This window comes from Andrographis paniculata, unplaced genomic scaffold (assembly GCF_009805555.1).
Source record: "Andrographis paniculata isolate CXL003 unplaced genomic scaffold, ASM980555v1 Contig55END, whole genome shotgun sequence".
In the NCBI taxonomy this organism is placed as follows: domain Eukaryota; kingdom Viridiplantae; phylum Streptophyta; class Magnoliopsida; order Lamiales; family Acanthaceae; genus Andrographis; species Andrographis paniculata.
In genome coordinates, this window is record NW_026137590.1 from 2,821,936 (window position 1) to 2,839,199 (window position 17,264).

The following is a 17,264-nucleotide window of genomic DNA, read 5'->3' on the forward strand; positions in this document are numbered from 1 at the left end:
GGTTCGTTTAGGCTCGATTAAGTTCGTTCGAGCTTGTTTGTCTTATTTTTTAAAATTTATATAAAAATTATAAAGAAAACTTAAAATTATTTTATGTATATATTTTAAATTAATGTTTTATTTACTTATAAATTATAATTTTATATGTATATATAATATTTATAATAAATATATTATTTAAACGAACGTTCACGAACAAAGCTCGGGCTCGTTCGTTAACCAAACGAGCTTGTTTATGTTGTTCGGCTCGGCTCGTTAACATTCGCGAACGAGCTTTTACCGAGCCGAATCGAGCCGAACCAAGCCGAGTTTACGAACGGCTCGATTCGTTTAACAGCTCTAATCTCAAGCGCATAATACACCGAGTGTAGAGCCGAATAAAAATATATTTCCGGGACATCAAAATACCCTGATCCAGAAGCCATTCTTTTTTTCAGCCATTATGTCATAGTAACAACCTTAGTTAAAATTGCCTTTTTTTGGTTGGAGGAAAAGGCTGCCCAACTTTATGATATTTGGGGCGAATGAATAACACTAAATGCAGCGGTATTTTAAAATACTCGATCGGTTTACTTACGATGTTTATATTTATTTTTGGCACGGTGTTTAATAAATAATAGTATTTTAATTATAGTGAGTAGTTAAAAATAATATAATGATATTTTTGCCCTTATTTTTTTGTGTAAAAGTAATGATGTCATATAAAGTAAGAGTATTTGTGAAAAAAAGTAGGCTATTTAATAAAATGTTAACTTTGTAATTGGACGTTCCAAAATAGAAATATGTAAACATTGTAAGTGCACGAAGGGAGTATATTATTTTTATCTTATAAAATATTTAAAATGAAAAATAATTTTATAACATTTATAAGAAATTCATTAACTTACCACAAAAACTTTAAAAAACTTAAACATTAAATAATATCGATCATCTCCCAATAACTATTATCGATCATCCCCCAAAGAAGTTTTTCATTTATTACTCTCTTCGTTCCGCTTACTATATCCATATTTCTATTTCGATTTGTCCCACTTATTTTGTCACTTTTCTTTTTTGAAAAAGAATTATACACTTTAATCTTATTTTAATTTTTTAAATTTATAATTTTTTTAATTTTAATTAGACTAATTAGTTATCCAAATTTTAATCTATAATTATTTTTATTATACGATAATTATTTTCAGTAATATATTTTTAATTATTTACTAATTATACCCCTCGTAAGTTCTCGTATGTACAATGAAACGGACGTGATATCTGGGATGAGGATGGAGAGAGTATAATTTTTTACTCCCTCCGTCCCACATACTATATCTATGTTGCCGTTTCAGTCCATCCCACATACCATGTCACTTTCATTTTTTGAAAAATGATTACACACTTTAATCTCATTATAATTTTTTTAATTTTAATTAGACTAATTAGTTATCTTAATCTTAATTTATAATTATTTATATTATCGGATAATTATTTTCTCTAATACATTCTTATTATCTACTAATTACATCCTTCCTAAAATACAATGTCTATAGTATAGCAGACACGGAACCGTGGGACGGAGATAGTATTTTATTTCCTTTCACATTATCTATTTAAAACCCATTATTCTTTTACCCTAAATGGCTAGAAATCGGCCAGCCTATTATAATATACATACATGCAAAATCAAATCAACCGGTGTCATCCAAGTTTCCTCGTAGCGCTCATTGTGGTACTGTTTAAGGATGCATTGTAATTTTTTTCAATTGATGTGCATAATAGTTCACCAATTATTTTTTCTTTTTTGCAAAATTTATTTTCAACTTATATATTTTTTATTTTGTAACCATTCTTTTTTTATTAAAATAAACTTTATTCTTTACAAAAATAATATATATATATTGATATGCTTTCGATTTTTTCCCATAATTTTAAAACATATTTTTGCATTAAATTATATTGAATTTCATTCATAAAAAGAATTGCAATCACACCATATCAAAATTTGTCATTCAACAAGTCTGTGGATGTGAGGAAATGTATAGATACATATTTTTTTGCATGCCAAATGGACAGGGGCAGCAATTTGACATTTTTACCCCTATTTTCTCCCGATATTACTCTTTCGTCCAACCGGGCAAAAGAAAAGTACACACTTGCAAGTGAAAAAGTAAATGGTAAATTATATAACACTCTATGTATTTTAATAAAAATGTATAAGACATAATTTTTTTATTTATTGCGTTAAACTCCATCGTGTTAATGCAAAATTTGCACGAAATACTATTTTTGTCTAAAACTAGTATTTGATTGTAAATATGAATAAAAAAATATAGATTTTATACAAATAAAAGAAATAAAATATCTTAAATATTTTTTTTTTGAATAAAATAAATAAATAAATAATTGATTAATCCTAGTGTTTTGAAACAAGTTGTTATCTAATTTTTACAAAACTATAAAAAAAAATAAATGATTGATCAATTATTTATTTATTTATGTCATTCAAAATAATTATCTAGGATATCTTATATTTTATTTGTATAAAACTTGCATAATTTAGGTCTTTATTTAAAACCAAACATTAACTTTGGACAAGGAGGATATTTCGTGCAAATTTTACGTTGACACAAAGGCGGTTTCACGCAATAAATAAAACACAAAGTGTTTTGTGCATTTTTACTGAAATACAAGTGAGTGTTTTATAATTTACCCAAAAGTAAAAGTAGATGTAAAAATTATGTAACCATGCCTACAACTTCTCATATATATTCTAGGCTAAATCGCACAAAACCCGTGTGATTTCACAAAATTGTGCGGGATTTCCTATACTTTCAAAATTGCGTCGAACTTCCTCGTGGTTTTACAAACTCTGTGTCTAACCCCTTGGTCATCCTTATTTAACTGTGTTTGACATACACATAGCTCACAATAGCTTGTTTGATCATGAATCCTGTTAAATTTTAGTTCCAAGATGATAATCTTAGCCGTCACTGTTTTGTCTTTTAAATCTATCTGTCCTGTCCAACATCTTCTTTGTTCTGACTAATTTTCAGTTTATAGGTAATGATTCTTAGATGTACTGTCAACAAGTTTTACACGGTTGTAAATAAAACTTTAGCTATGACATGTAGCAGAAGAGTGTAATAGGGATCCAGATGATCATATTATATTCATATTTTAGTCTGATTACGATGAATCTGGTCCGCTTGTTTAGTACTCCTCCTTCTCAAATACCGTGTCTGCTACACTGTAGATACAATATTTTATGAGGGATATAATCGGTAGATAATTAAGAATGTATTAGTGAAAATAATTATCCTATAATATAAATAATTATAAATTAAGATTAAAATAACTAATTAATTTAATTAAAATTAAAAAAAAATTAAAAATTTAAAATGAGATTAAAGTGTGTAATCATTTTCCAAAAAAAGAAAATGACATGATATGTGGAACGGACAGAAACGACAATGTGAACATGGTATCTGGGACGGGAGTATTTTGTAACATGTAGATTTTTTATTCTAAACTATACTGCATAGTAAACAAATTGCTTCAATCTTTTTCCATTTGCATGATGTGTTAATGTAAATAGAGATTGAATAATTTGCCATAGAAATAAATATGATAATACTACCACTGATTTTTTTCAAAAATTTCAGAATCGAAACAATAAAAAATTGGGAAGTTTATATGTCCACGTGCAATGTATCGCTGGCTGATTCAGACTGCCAAGATTGCGTCCACATTCACGATATCCAGGTGCCTCATCATCGCCAAGACAGTTTGTCAACTTCCCCACGCCTTCTGTGAAAAAGCCCCAATCTACCCTTCCGTCCGATTTTCTGAACTGAATATACGGAACGGCAATTTAGTCATTGCAAGCTTTAGTCAATAATGGTGTAGACTGTAGAGCCATCGCGTATATTTTATTATTATAAAGGAAATGAAAAGCAAGCACACCAAACGTGACCGCATATTCCGGAAGCTTTCTCCGGCATGGCTCCGGCGATCGATTCGAACGGAACTGAGGCTCCTCTTCTTCCAAGTCATGAGTCCAGAGAGAGGAAACCGGCGTCGGTGCCTGGGGCAGTGTTCAATATTTCGACGAGCATCATCGGCGCTGGGATAATGTCTATACCGGCGACTCTTAAGGTTCTAGGAGTTATTCCTGCTTTCGTAATGATTGTGTTAATTGGAATATTGGTGGATGTATCCGTTGAGTTCATGTTGAGATTCACGTATTCCGGCGAGTCGAGGACTTACGCCGGTCTGATGAAAGAATCGTTTGGACGAACAGGATCGATCGCCGTTCAACTTTGCGTGATGATTACCAATCTCGGTTGCTTAATCATGTATTTGATCATTATCGGTGAGCACGATCTTAATTTATTTTGTGGTTTAGCAATTCCAGCTAGGATTTTAGCTTCGTTGCCAATGTTTTCTTTACAGAAATTGTTAAATTAGCATTCCAATTGATTTAGAAAACAGAGATTGCTCGAAAAATCTATTATACAAATTTAGAGAGTCGATAAACTCTAATTTGAATCATCCCCTGTTCACAAGATGGCGTTCAAGAGTTCTGAATTCTAGTTGCAGCAGCAAATTTGCTCGTAATAAAAACTGATTGTTTGTTGTGTTAGGGGATGTACTTTCGGGGACAGGGCCAGAGCACTTGGGCGTTTTGCAAGAATGGTTTGGGGTTCAATGGTGGAACATACGAGCTGTGGCCATTCTGTTCGTTGTACTTTTCGTCTTGTTTCCTCTTGTTATGTTTCGAAGAGTTGGTATGTTTTCTTCATTTATCTGATATCATCTTCTTACGGATTGTATGAAACATATTTGCATAGCATAGGTAGGTTGCATAAATCTATCCATCTTTGAAGTACTAGTTTTACATCATAGAAGTTGGAAAAGAATTGTTCTTCGCAGAGAAGGGAAATCCATTTTAGTCAACTAGTTTGATTAATCGACACATTGCTTCTTTAATTCGCATACATTCCAAATCAAATCTGTTTGAGATCATCTAGTAATATTACTTTACTTTTGGGTTTGGTTTCGGGTTTGGCAGAATCAATGTGGCTGAGTTCGGCAATATCAGTCCTCTTAGCAATAATATTTGTCGGTATATGCTCATTCATGGCAATCACTGCACTCGTTCGCGGAGAGACCAAGAACCCAAGAATCCTACCCGACTTTGATAATGGCGGGGTGTCTTTCTTCGATCTTTTCACTGCTGTCCCAGTTATCGTCACTGCATTCACTTTCCACTTCAATGGTAAGAACATCATGCAATGCAAACTAGATCGATTATTGATTATTATCATTATTCAAATGCTCTGTATTGTTTGAATCCTCCTAACAGTGGTATATGTACACTGCAGTTCATGCAATTGGAGTTGAGATGGGGAAACCTGCGGACATGATGAGTGCCGTGAGAATTGCATTAGTACTGTCGGGCGCCATATACTTCACCATCGGGATTTTCGGGTACCTTCTGTTTGGGGAGGGAACAATGGACGACATACTGGTGAATTTCGACAGGAGTTCTGGATCGAGCATAAGCCCTATTCTGAATGACATAGTTCGGTTGAGCTATGCGCTGCACCTGATGCTGGTGTTTCCTCTGTTGAACTTCTCCTTGAGGGCCAACATCGACGAATTCCTGTTCGCTAGGAGGAACGGGAAGGCTGTTCTCGCCGCCGTAGACACGAGACGGTTCGTTATTCTCACAGTTGTCCTGCTTCTACTGGCTTACATTCTAGCCATTGCCATACCCAGCATCTGGTATCTATTCCAGTTCATGGGCTCTACTTCTGCTGTTTGCCTTGCCTTTATTTTCCCTGGCGCCATTGCATTAAGGTAGGCTCTCTCTCTCTTTCACATACGCACATACATTTAATCCATTTGTCTAGCAGTTTCTTTTTTTTTTTTTTTTTTGTCTAGCAGTTAGTTATCTAGTTGTCTGTCACCTAGCCCGGATTATGATAAATAGAAACGAGGACAGAAAAATAAAAATACCAACGTTTTTCAAGTTGAGAAATAAGTTAGATTTATCTTTTGCGTTATTATACTTAACATTAAAAATATGGGATATGGTTTATTGGTATAATTTTTTATAAAAATCTCCAATTAGTAGTAAATTATTTTCTCTCTTAATTTCATCTCTCTCAAAGAATAGAAATAAAATAAAGAGCTTTATTTTATTTTTATTTTTTTACATTTATTTTTTACAATTTAATTTGTGTTTTTTTTTTTACTATTATTTATTATTTTATAATTTTTATATTATACAAATCTCATGACATATCATATTCAAATTATTATTAAAATAAATTATCAAACTAAAAATATAATTTAAAATACAATGATATATTTTATCTAATTTATTAATTTTCTGTGATCGATTTTTTTTTTTTTTTTCAATTAGCAATATAGCGTTGTATTTTTTTTTATATTTATCAACTTGAATTCTCTGTTGTACCAAGCAAAAGAATCAATTCTCATTCTCCGCATTTTTATTATCTACTATCATTTATCGGCATTTTCATAGAGAGAGTACCTTTAAATTAAAGGAGACTTCTTTCATCATATTTGTTGAGACACACTTATGTATGTAATAATAATGTGTTGCGTTGAGTGCAGGGACATTCATGGAATCTCAAGCTCAAAGGACAAGATTACAGCAGCAGTGATGGTAACACTTGCAGTAATTACAAGCACCATAGCTATTTCCACCAGCATATATAAGATGCTAGTAGTGCTTCCAACTACCTGATTCACCTTCTCAACCTTGTTGTAATTCAACACGTGTAACACTCTTATGTAAGTTATTTATTATTTTATGTTTGGCACCAACCATGTGTAGATTTATTTATTTATTTAGAATTTGTGTAGTACAATGTCTTTTAAAATTTGTAGAATTACAAAATTGGCTTTTTGTATAAATTTTCAGCTACATGTTGAATACTTTGATTATCATGTAGAATTTTTTGTTATTTATATATTGAACAGTGAGAAATTGTTGAATCAATTTGTTGAATGAAAGATTTGGATCTTCAGGGTATGTTTGTGCTGTAGTAAAAATAAAATAATAATAGTAAAAAAGAGATAAAAGAGATGACAAATGGACATAAAAAATAAATCACAGCATATAAATGGTCTCAGTAAAATAACAATGAAATAAAATGTAAAGTCTATTGCAAGAAGAAAATAAATGCAAAAAAAGATAAAAAAGAAAATAGAAATTAAACGAGACTCAAAAGTTCTTATCAAAGCCTAGTTTGTAGTCTATTAAATTTGGCCGGAGTTTATTCAAAAATAAATGCCCTCAACTCTTTCTTTCCATCTCAAAAGTCATTTTCCTTGTCCGGCAAGGGATGACCTGCTAATATGAGAATTGATTTGTAATTGTGTGACTTGTCTTGTCGAATTTAATTTACTGGCTATTAAATTTGACCGAAAATTTATCGAGAATGTATCTGAATGATAGCGACTACGAGTTCTTATATTATGGAAAGAAAAAAGAAAAAAAGAAAAAAAAGAAGAAGAAAAAGCCACTTCCCTATTTTAAGTCCTCCCCGTTTCTTTACATCCCAATTGTCACATTCTTTTGTTTGGTCCACAACAAAACAAATCAAAAGATATCTACGATTTGCTACACATGGTTAACCTAGTGTGACTTGTCTGTCGGTCCTAGTTTGCAGGGTATGCGCACTTTCAAATAGCAGCTGCGGATTCCCACATCATTGAAAAAAAAAATAAAATCTAGGACTAAAATCTTTTTCATTGGCTCAAATAACACAAGCCCAATTTTACTTTTGGACCAAGTCCAACACCATTAACTTTTACAAATCCTTTCGGTCATGCCTTCAATCTATATCATGTGGTCTATTGAGCTAAGTCAACAATTTTCCTCCAAACATATATCGACCTTGAATTGCATGATATTATTATTCTTTTATTTTTTATTTTTTATTTTATGACGTGCAACCCCCAGTCGCTATCCAAAAATGCACAATGGGTAAAGCTCCGATCAAACTTAATACCTTACAAACTAGGCCCGACAACCAAGTCATACTAGACGTACTATGTGTGGCAGGTGACCTGATGCATCGGTGGTTTGAACCCATGATATATATCTTTTTTTTTCGATCTTACAAAATTTGCCTTCTCTCGAACTCGAAGACCCATTGTGACAAATAAAGACCCATTATGACAAATAAATTGTCTGTAAGTCTCTTGCTTAGGAATCTCATTGAGTGTTGCTTTATTAAAATGCAATATGAAATTTCCAACCACTAGCAAGATGACAAATAGGCCACTTTTTGGGATGTTTACGTCTGAGACTTTATATGACTGTTAACTTTCTGGCATTTGGTTATTAAATCTTCAACCATCTTCGGCTTTTAAAACAAGGAATGATCTCTGGATGAAGAAAAATGATTCTTCTTCGTATCGATCATTGCTTAGTGGTTATTTATTTACTTTTTACATTATTATTATTTTTTTATTTTATATTTTTGTTATGGAATGCAATAATTTAAGAAAAAAAATTGTATTGGACAAAATTTTAGTTTAACATATATTTTGTCTTTCGAAGTTCTATGATCTTGTTAATTATTAGTGTGCGTTTCATAAGTAGAATTGTTTAGAGTTACAAGAAGTATTCAACTAGTCGCATAGCTTAGCTAGCTCATCGAAGTATTTTATTTATAAGTTGAACCCTAAATCAAACTCCAATAAATAAATTAAAACACCTTTAGACAAATATACAATATTTCATTCTCAAATATATTAATTCATTTGAGAAATTAAATCATGGTGCTACTTGGATCGTATGTCTATGAAGAGACCCTTGTAATATGAACGGTGAGGTGCACATTCTTATAATACTTCAATTAGTATTTTATAATACTAATAGAAGAATATTTGTACAAAACATTATACAAATATAAAGATATTTTTAATATTAATTACAATAACGCAAAAAGTAGATGTGACCCTTAAAAGCGGAGATAATATATCAATTGTAATTGAGGAATTTTTTAAATGATAAATATCAATAACATAAATATAAAATATAATATATTAAAAAATATATATATATATAATAATGCTGATGATAATGATAATCATATATATAATATAATATAATATAATAATGATAATAGCAATAATAGTAATAATAATAATAATATAATTTTAGTTTATATATAGATATAATGTAAGGAAAAGTCAAAAACAAAACTTTACCTTTGAAGTAGAAGCAGAGGGCGAACGCAGGGAAAAAGAAAAAGAAAAAGAAAAAGAAAAAAATGATTTAGCGGTTCGATTTTAATTCTGATTTTGGTATGATGTTCCCTGTGAATAGATTTTAATTATAATTTTTAAAATAAATTTGGATATTGGTGTATTAAATTAGAAATTTTTTAAAAAAAAATCATAATTGACTATTTAGCTATTTAATCAATGAATTTATTTAGCTAATAGGTTATTCGTAACCCTAACGTCATATTTTGAGAAATTCGTATTGATCCAAACATAATTGAAAATGACAGTGTATTTTACCTACCCGTTTGATCATATCCTTAAGATTTTTATTTAATAATCGGATGATATAAATATTATGAGGCATAAGAGCTTTATAACAATAATATAGTATTCCACCAAATAAAAAAAAAAGTTTGAAACCCAACGAGATAGTTATAGAAATTAGCTTTTGAATAAGCAGTTAGCTCATGCTATTATGGTGTTCCTGTTTTAATTTGAAATTGAGGGTTGCTTTAGATCGTTTCGATCGTTAGAGGGGAGTCCGGGTGGATGCTTCGTATTTTCTATCTGCATATAAGGTATGAACGTAAATATTGTAAGCCAAATAGCCATCAGATTGTGCCTAAAATGAATAGGCAATTGATTATATATTCGGTTGTGTGCTTAGATGTGACTTGTGATTAAGTAAAATACATGATTTGATGTGCTTATGTATTTATATGCTTTGTCTGATTATTGCGGTATTAAGTATCGTTTAGCTGAGAGTGGACTATCAATATGACATTGATTATCATTTAGCCGGGAGTGGACTATCGATATGGTATTGATTATCATTTAACCGGGAGTGAGCTATTGATGTGGCAGTAATTATTGTTTAGCCGAGAATAGACTATCGATATTACATTGATTATTATTTAGTCGGGAGTGGCTAGCGATATGACATTGATTATCATTTAGCTAGATTGGGTTATTGATGTGGTATTGATTATCGTTTAACCGAGAGTGGACTATCTATATGACATTGATTATTGTTTAGTCGGGAGTGGGCTATATGACATTGATTATCGTTTAGCCGGGATTGAGATATCGATGTGGCATTGATCATCGTTTAGTCAGAATTGGGCTATCGATGTGGCATTGATTATTGTTACTTAACCGATCTTAGGTAGGTCAATGTAGTTAAGTACGTAGGAGCCTTGTTGACCTACTTAAGTACTGGTCTGAATTCAATTTTGATTATAGAGAGGTATCAGAAGGATAAAATCATTAATGAAATAGATTTTGAAATGATCAATTGGACATATGTGCTTGTGTATCGAGTCTAAAAAATGTCTAGTGATAATAGTTTTTCTTGCTTAAAATGTTTTAAATCTGGGTGTCATTGAAATCTTGTTGTAAATTCTTTAAGGTCAAATACCAGTGAGTCAAGAATCTGATCTAAATGAACAAGTATGATCACATGCATTTCTTCTGACATTTCGGATTATATGTACATATATGTTTTGTTGATTCACCTTCACCATCTCCTCATTCCATGTATGAGAATCTATTCATTAAGTAATGCAGAAATCACACAAACGCCTCTGTATACTCTCATTCTTGATTTACTATCGCTCACTTATCCGCTATCACTATCACCCGTGCTTGTTAATCATCATATCTATATACATATATTGCTCACATACCATCCATACCGCTCCGTTCATCTGTGCATTCACAACATCCACAACTTGCAAGTCGTCACTTTGCTCACGACCACTACTCACTCATCTTTACTGCTTTAGTTACTTTATGTTTTTTACGACGACCGAGCCACTTTACTACTTTTCTGAATCATCTGGTCTTAGTAAGTTTTCTTTTATTTAATTTCATAACTTAAAATTTTTGTGTTTGACCAAAAAAACTCACCAGTTAAAAAGTATAAAATTATTTATAAAATATCATTTTAGGGTCTATAACAACATCATTTTTATAAATTCTATATCTGATTCTTTGCTATAAGCCAAGATACAATTCCATTTTAATCCATAAAAAATCCACAATATTGCCGAAAAGTCATATACAGTATGATCTTCATCATCAAGGAAGACACAATCTTCATTTACACATACGAGAAAATCGAAAGTATGAAAATTTCATCAACTTAATTCCTATTAACAATGATGTGACCATCAGGATAGCTTCTAAATCATCAATTTTTCTAGCTGAAATGAATACCCGGAGCCGAGTTCGAAAGATTCAAATGGCTATGTTTTTCTTGGACAATTGCACCATGGATTCCATTATTGAAGAGACTGCCAAAAATAGACCAACTATGGAGTATTTTAAGTTTGATTATCCGATCACTTAATCATCCCAAGATCATCATTAGAAGATCCGAGACTTCCTACCGAGACAACTAACAAAGAATATCAATAATATGGAAGGAGTCCAAAGTTTCCAAATTATTTTTTTCCTTATAGTATAAGTTTCCTTTTATTATATTTCCTAATAAGTTGTTTCCTTAATTTTCTATTTCCTAGTTTAGATGTTGCCTTTTAATATGTTTGCTTTTTTCAATGTTTCATTTCTTCTATCCTCAAGGACTTCTATATAGAGGCTTGTTTATCATTGTGTAAAAACACAATCATGATATTTCTTATAAAATTTCTTTGCTTTCAATAGTGATTCTTGCTTGCTTGATTATTCGAGATTGTGCGATGCAATCCTCGATAGTCTTTAAAAATCGGGTTGTTTTCGAGTGATTCGAGATAGTTTGTCGCTTCTCAATCGGTGCTGGGCTGCTTGTTGCGTCAACTCCATTCCTTAATTGGTTTTCGAGTGATTCGAGACAGTTCGTCGCCTCTCAATAGTGTTTTTTTTTTTTGAATCTTATCAATTGGTGTTTTGGCATAGGTGGATTTTGTTGTAGGGAGATCTTTTGTAATTGAAAATATTCTATAATTAGGTGTGGAGTTTTATGATACCCATTTTTTATTTTATTTTATTGTATTTTATTTTTAAACGGAGAGTTTTATGATACATTTTGATTAGGGTTAGCATTGATTTACAAACTCGATTGACATAGTGGATTTTCGTATCAGAGTCGGACGATAAACCTCGTGGTTTTTGTCATTCAACAAGAATGTTTTCATATAAATATGTTCGGTGTTTAATTTCATTATATATATAGTTTGTTATTATTTATGCGTCTCTTGTTTGTTGGTGAAAGAATTTTTATTTTTTCTAGTGAAGAAAGTTCGGAGGTACAACATAAATACACATTCGTTAGTCGTGCCCACAATTAGTGGCTACAACCAAAATTTGTCATTCATGAATGACCATGCGCCGAGTACTACATCTTTTGTTTCTTAGTATGCCTATGCACAAGGGATGATTTTTAATTTATAATTTTCTTATTCGCCCGTCTTTTCCCAAACACTATTGTTATGACCAATTTCGATCTAAAAAAAAAGCTTTATTATTATTATTATTCTTATTTTTTTATGGAATGCGATAATTTAAGAAAAAAAATGTATTGGACAAAATCTTGGTTTAACATATATTTTGTCCATATAAATTTAGAAGTTCTATGATCTTGCTAATAATTAGTGTCCGTTTGATAAGTAGAATTGTTTAGAGTTACGAGAAGTTTTCAACTAGTCGAGCAGCTTAGCTAGCTCATGTAAGTATTTTATTTATAGAAGTTGAACCCTAAATGAAGCTCCAATAAATAAATTAAAACACCTTTGGACAAATATACAATATTTCATTCTCAAATGTATTGATTCATTTGAGAAATTAATTCATGGTGCGCTACTTGGATCGTATGTCCATGAATGAGGCCCTTGTAATCTGAACGGTGAGGTGCGGATTCTTGAGCGCAAAGTCGTCGAACCTGGGGGAGAACACCACGTCTTCCATGTTCCTCACAATGAAGCTAAGCGTAGTGTCCTTGAGCGACTCATTGGAGCATCTGTCTGCAATCTCCACAATGTCCAGCGCATTTCGGGAGCTCAGGCTCGCCAACATATGATGCTCGCAGAACTTGTGCAAGAATGGTATCTGATACTTGTCGGCTGCCACAGACAAAGCGTACACGTGCTTCTCCGCCCGTTCCTTACTTAGGCTCCCACTGTACAGGAATTCCAGCAGCGCTTCCACCTCCTCATGTCGCATCTCCGCCAATGTTATTGTCTCTCTCCCTGTTGCCGGCGGACCCTTGCATTCGTCGCTCTCCAGAATGTTCTTGAATACCTCTGATCGCGTTGCCTAAAATGAAAAAAAAAACATTCTAATATTAATAATCTATAATCAAAACGGTCGGTTGGCTAGCCTTTTATTATATATTGTATAGCCATAGATGGAAAAGTACATGGGGACTTGGGGGGCAATTGCCCTTTTCAAAATTTAAGTTTATTATATATTTTAATTTATATTAATATAATAATTTTAATTATATTTTATTTAAATAAAAATATAATGTTTTTAACTAAATATTATTAAAGTGTCTCCTTGCATTATATCTGTTTGAACAAAAAAATGACGATTCACGATTTGAAATATATTAAATTATCGAACCATAAAAATTTAAAATCTAGTAGACAATTCCGCCCCCTAACTTCGGAAGCTAGCTCCGTCCCTGTGTATAGCTATCAAGACATAAGACCGACAGAATTTACTTGCATATATTTTATAGGGTTGGCTCGATAACATTTGAAAAAAAAAAAATAGTACCAAGCAAGCTGCAAATTATATGTTTAAAAAAAATTCTATTTATGTACACAGGGATCTCCAATCACTTTACTATCTAGTCTATCTTGCGCCCTTGTACAATAGTGTTACAGGGGATCAGACTTCAAGGGAAACGGATCTAAGAGAGAAGGTTCAAAGACGAAGGCGAATGAGGAGCCGGAGCCCTCAAGCCGTAAAGCCAACCAACTATAAAACCTAGAGTGGGTTGTGATCAGTTTGGAAATGTACACATCATGGGCATGAGGCCCAATCTCAACCCCGAGGAAGAAAATAGACACAACGTCGAGTAATGGAGAGAGTGGTTTGAAATAATAACTAACTCATTCCCTAAAATCTAAGAAGTTGTTGCACTTTCAATTCTTTAGGTTATATTTAGTAAAATTTCACATAATGTACACAAAATTCAATTCACGCATCTTATCCAAAATCAAGTTTATCTTTTTATTTTTCAATAGTTTATCTGTAGATTTTAGAAAGTTTATCCAATTATGTCTTATTTTACATTTTCTTTTATCAATTTCAGCATACTTTATGTTAAATTAAGTTTCCAACATGTTTTTATCCAAATTTGAGTAAATTTTAGCCAAATTTTTCCAAATTCAACCGTTAAGGCTTGAAGCTATGCAACGGCTCTATTGCCGGAGCTGCTTCCTAATCCGATGACGAACAGACTTTGTGAAGTACTTTCGGTACTTACACCGTTTGATCTTCGGACGCATTACATCAAAAGAGGCTCCGAGCCCCTTTCAAAAAATTTAAGTCAGAACCTCTCGATAATTCATTTTCGATTCCAACAATATGATTTCATATAATATAATAAACCAAAATTTGGTTATAATAAATCGTATATGATCTCTTTATTAATAGATTTAACGACGAGATATATATATTTTCAATTAAGTTGTAAAATTAATATTTTTTTCGGTCATTGAAATTTGTAATAAAATGATTGGACATATATTTAAAAAAAAGATTATAATTGTTACTTTTTTTTTATAATATATAAAAAAGTAATGTATTTTATTACTTTAAAAAAAGAATATTTTATTTGTGACTAATTATATATATAAAAAAAATGTAAATATAAATTTGTAGAAGCGATGGAATAATAAGTAAGTAATGCAGGCACCAACCAGCAATGCCCTATGTGCGGGAAGAGGCGGTCCGCTATCTAGTCCAGGCTTGACATGAATATCGGCATGCATTTGGTGCCGAAATGCCTCCCCAAAGCTGCTTAGATACCCAATCTTCTCTTGCAGCTCTTCTTCCAGTTCTTTCATCTCCTTCACCCATTTTAGTGCGTTGGCGAATCCCTTATATATCATTTATTACGTACATACTTACAGATTAATATATATCAAAACATGATATATAGAGTATAACATAAACGGAAAAAATCATTTTTTATCCCAATATAATTAAAATTTATTAATTTTAGTCTCAATATAAAAATCTTATCAATTTTGATCTCAGTATAATTAAAACTTATCATTTTTTGTTTCAATATAACCAAAACTCATCATTTTTTGTCACAATATAAAATTTCTATCAATTTTAGTCTCAATATAACCAAAATTCATCATTTTTTGTCACAATATAATCAAACCTTATTTTTTGTGGTCCCACCGTCAACAAATCGACGAAAAATGATGACGTGGACTTGCAAGATTGTGCAATTTCTTCAAAGATAAATATAAGGTTTGATTTCTTTTTACGTCAGCATTTTTCGTCGGTTTGTTGACGGTGAGAACAAAAAAGATAATATTTGATTATATTGGGACAAAAAATGATGAGTTTTGGTTATATTGAAACTAAAATTGATAAAAAAATTTATATTTGGATTAAAAATGATGAATTTTGATTATATTGGGACAAAAATGATGAGTTTTGGTTATATTAGGACCAAAATTGATAAGATTTTTATATTGAGATCAAAATTGATGAATTTTAATTATATTGAAACAAAAAAAATGATTTTTTCCCTAACATTAATCACAACTCTTGTTATAGAAAACTCAATTTCATCAGGTGGAACATTTAGCATCTATTATATCATAAGTAGCATAAATGTATAAATAAATATAAGGTCACAATTAAGGTCCAAAATTATATAATTCAACACAGTGCTTAATAGCACATCATATTTTAACATACATTATACAATTTTTTATATTAATATAATACAAATATAGCAAGATAACATATTACTATTAATTTCAATACATAATATATATTCATACAATACGACCTTAAATATAAACAATCGACATATTTACAAACAATAATAGTATGTTGTGTTATTTAAAAATATGTGTTGTTTGTCAGTTTTTAATGTGTTTATTAGGCAGGGGCAAGGCTCCCCTCCTCTACTCTACCCCTTTTATTTTTTAATTTAATAATAATATTTATATATATAAGTAAGTAAAAAGAAAATAGAATAAACCAAAATTTTATATAGGGTGTGTTTGGTTGGATTTTAAATAATAAAAAATTGAATATGTGAATATTTTTTATGTGATATAAATAAATATTGTGTGATATTTAAATATAAAATTAATTTTTAATAAAAGGAAAAAAAATTCCTAACGGAGTAACAAGTATGTACGAGAAAAAAAATAATCTTTTTAAGTGCAATTTTCTTCTAATAAAAAATATTTATCGATTTCAAACAATACCAAAATCAATACTGCAATATGCAGTTAATGTTTTTATAGTTTTTTATTTTGCAAAGTTTCTAAAATATGACATATCAAAAAAAAAAATAAAATTATCTGATAATAAATAAATTGTGTTATTTCAGAAATTTAAAAAACCAGCCCCCCTCTTTCCCTTTCGTTAATTTGATTATATATGTATGGTATGTATGTATGTTTACCTTATTTGTGGAAGCAAGGGGGGTAGTGGTGGTGGGTTTATCCGTGTTGGTATCTTGCTTGTTTGTGGTGAGCGTGATGATGCTCCGGGCACCTTCGTAGCATGCTGCGCAAATCGTGTTCCTCGGCGGTCTCAGAATGTACGGCAATGCGCTGCAAATCGAACAGTCCATATGTTATGTTACTACAAAATTATAAACCTAAGGCCAAGCCAATATCTTCTATATATATATATATATATATATAGATATATATTAGGATCAAATACCTAACTATACGTTCCATATATAATATTTTATATTCCCGATGCTATATTCTTGATATATATATATATATATACAACGGCGGCTACAGTGCTAAATTTTAGATTCAGCACTGTGCTGAATAACGTACAGTGTTACA

At 31.1% G+C, this 17,264-nt stretch overlaps 2 protein-coding genes across 2 annotated transcripts; one reads left to right on the forward strand and one right to left on the reverse strand.

Annotated features, from left to right (window-relative positions):
* The first annotated feature begins 3,898 nt into the window (after positions 1-3,898).
* Positions 3,899-7,011, forward strand: LOC127256470 (amino acid transporter AVT6C-like). The gene is made up of 5 exons (XM_051282495.1): positions 3,899-4,354; positions 4,626-4,769; positions 5,054-5,260; positions 5,367-5,844; positions 6,628-7,011. Exons 1-5 carry the CDS (start codon positions 3,982-3,984, stop codon positions 6,758-6,760), a joined length of 1,335 nt encoding a protein of 444 aa, XP_051138452.1. The 5' UTR covers positions 3,899-3,981; the 3' UTR covers positions 6,761-7,011.
* Positions 7,012-12,905: 5,894 nt separating this feature from the next.
* LOC127256379 (BTB/POZ domain-containing protein At3g56230-like) lies at positions 12,906-17,061 on the reverse strand. The gene is made up of 3 exons (XM_051282356.1): positions 16,865-17,061; positions 15,123-15,302; positions 12,906-13,506 (listed from the first exon to the last, which is right to left on the reverse strand). Exons 1-3 carry the CDS (start codon positions 17,033-17,035, stop codon positions 13,051-13,053), a joined length of 807 nt encoding a protein of 268 aa, XP_051138313.1. The 5' UTR covers positions 17,036-17,061; the 3' UTR covers positions 12,906-13,050.
* Positions 17,062-17,264: the final 203 nt, after the last annotated feature.

Bases quoted from the DNA above. Each gene is read 5' to 3' on its own strand.
- LOC127256470 (XM_051282495.1), top strand. From the start codon at position 3,982: ATGGCTCCGGCGATCGATTCGAACGGAACTGAGGCTCCTCTTCTTCCA. The intron at 4,355-4,625 runs GTGAGCACGATC...TTGTTGTGTTAG, and splicing joins CATGTATTTGATCATTATCG to GGGATGTACTTTCGGGGACA. The intron at 5,845-6,627 runs GTAGGCTCTCTC...CGTTGAGTGCAG, and splicing joins CCTGGCGCCATTGCATTAAG to GGACATTCATGGAATCTCAA.
- LOC127256379 (XM_051282356.1), bottom strand. From the start codon at position 17,035: ATGGACTGTTCGATTTGCAGCGCATTGCCGTACATTCTGAGACCGCCG. The intron at 15,303-16,864 runs GTAAACATACAT...ATGATATATAAG, and splicing joins CCCTTGCTTCCACAAATAAG to GGATTCGCCAACGCACTAAA. The intron at 13,507-15,122 runs GTTGGTGCCTGC...TTTTCATTTTAG, and splicing joins CCGCACATAGGGCATTGCTG to GCAACGCGATCAGAGGTATT.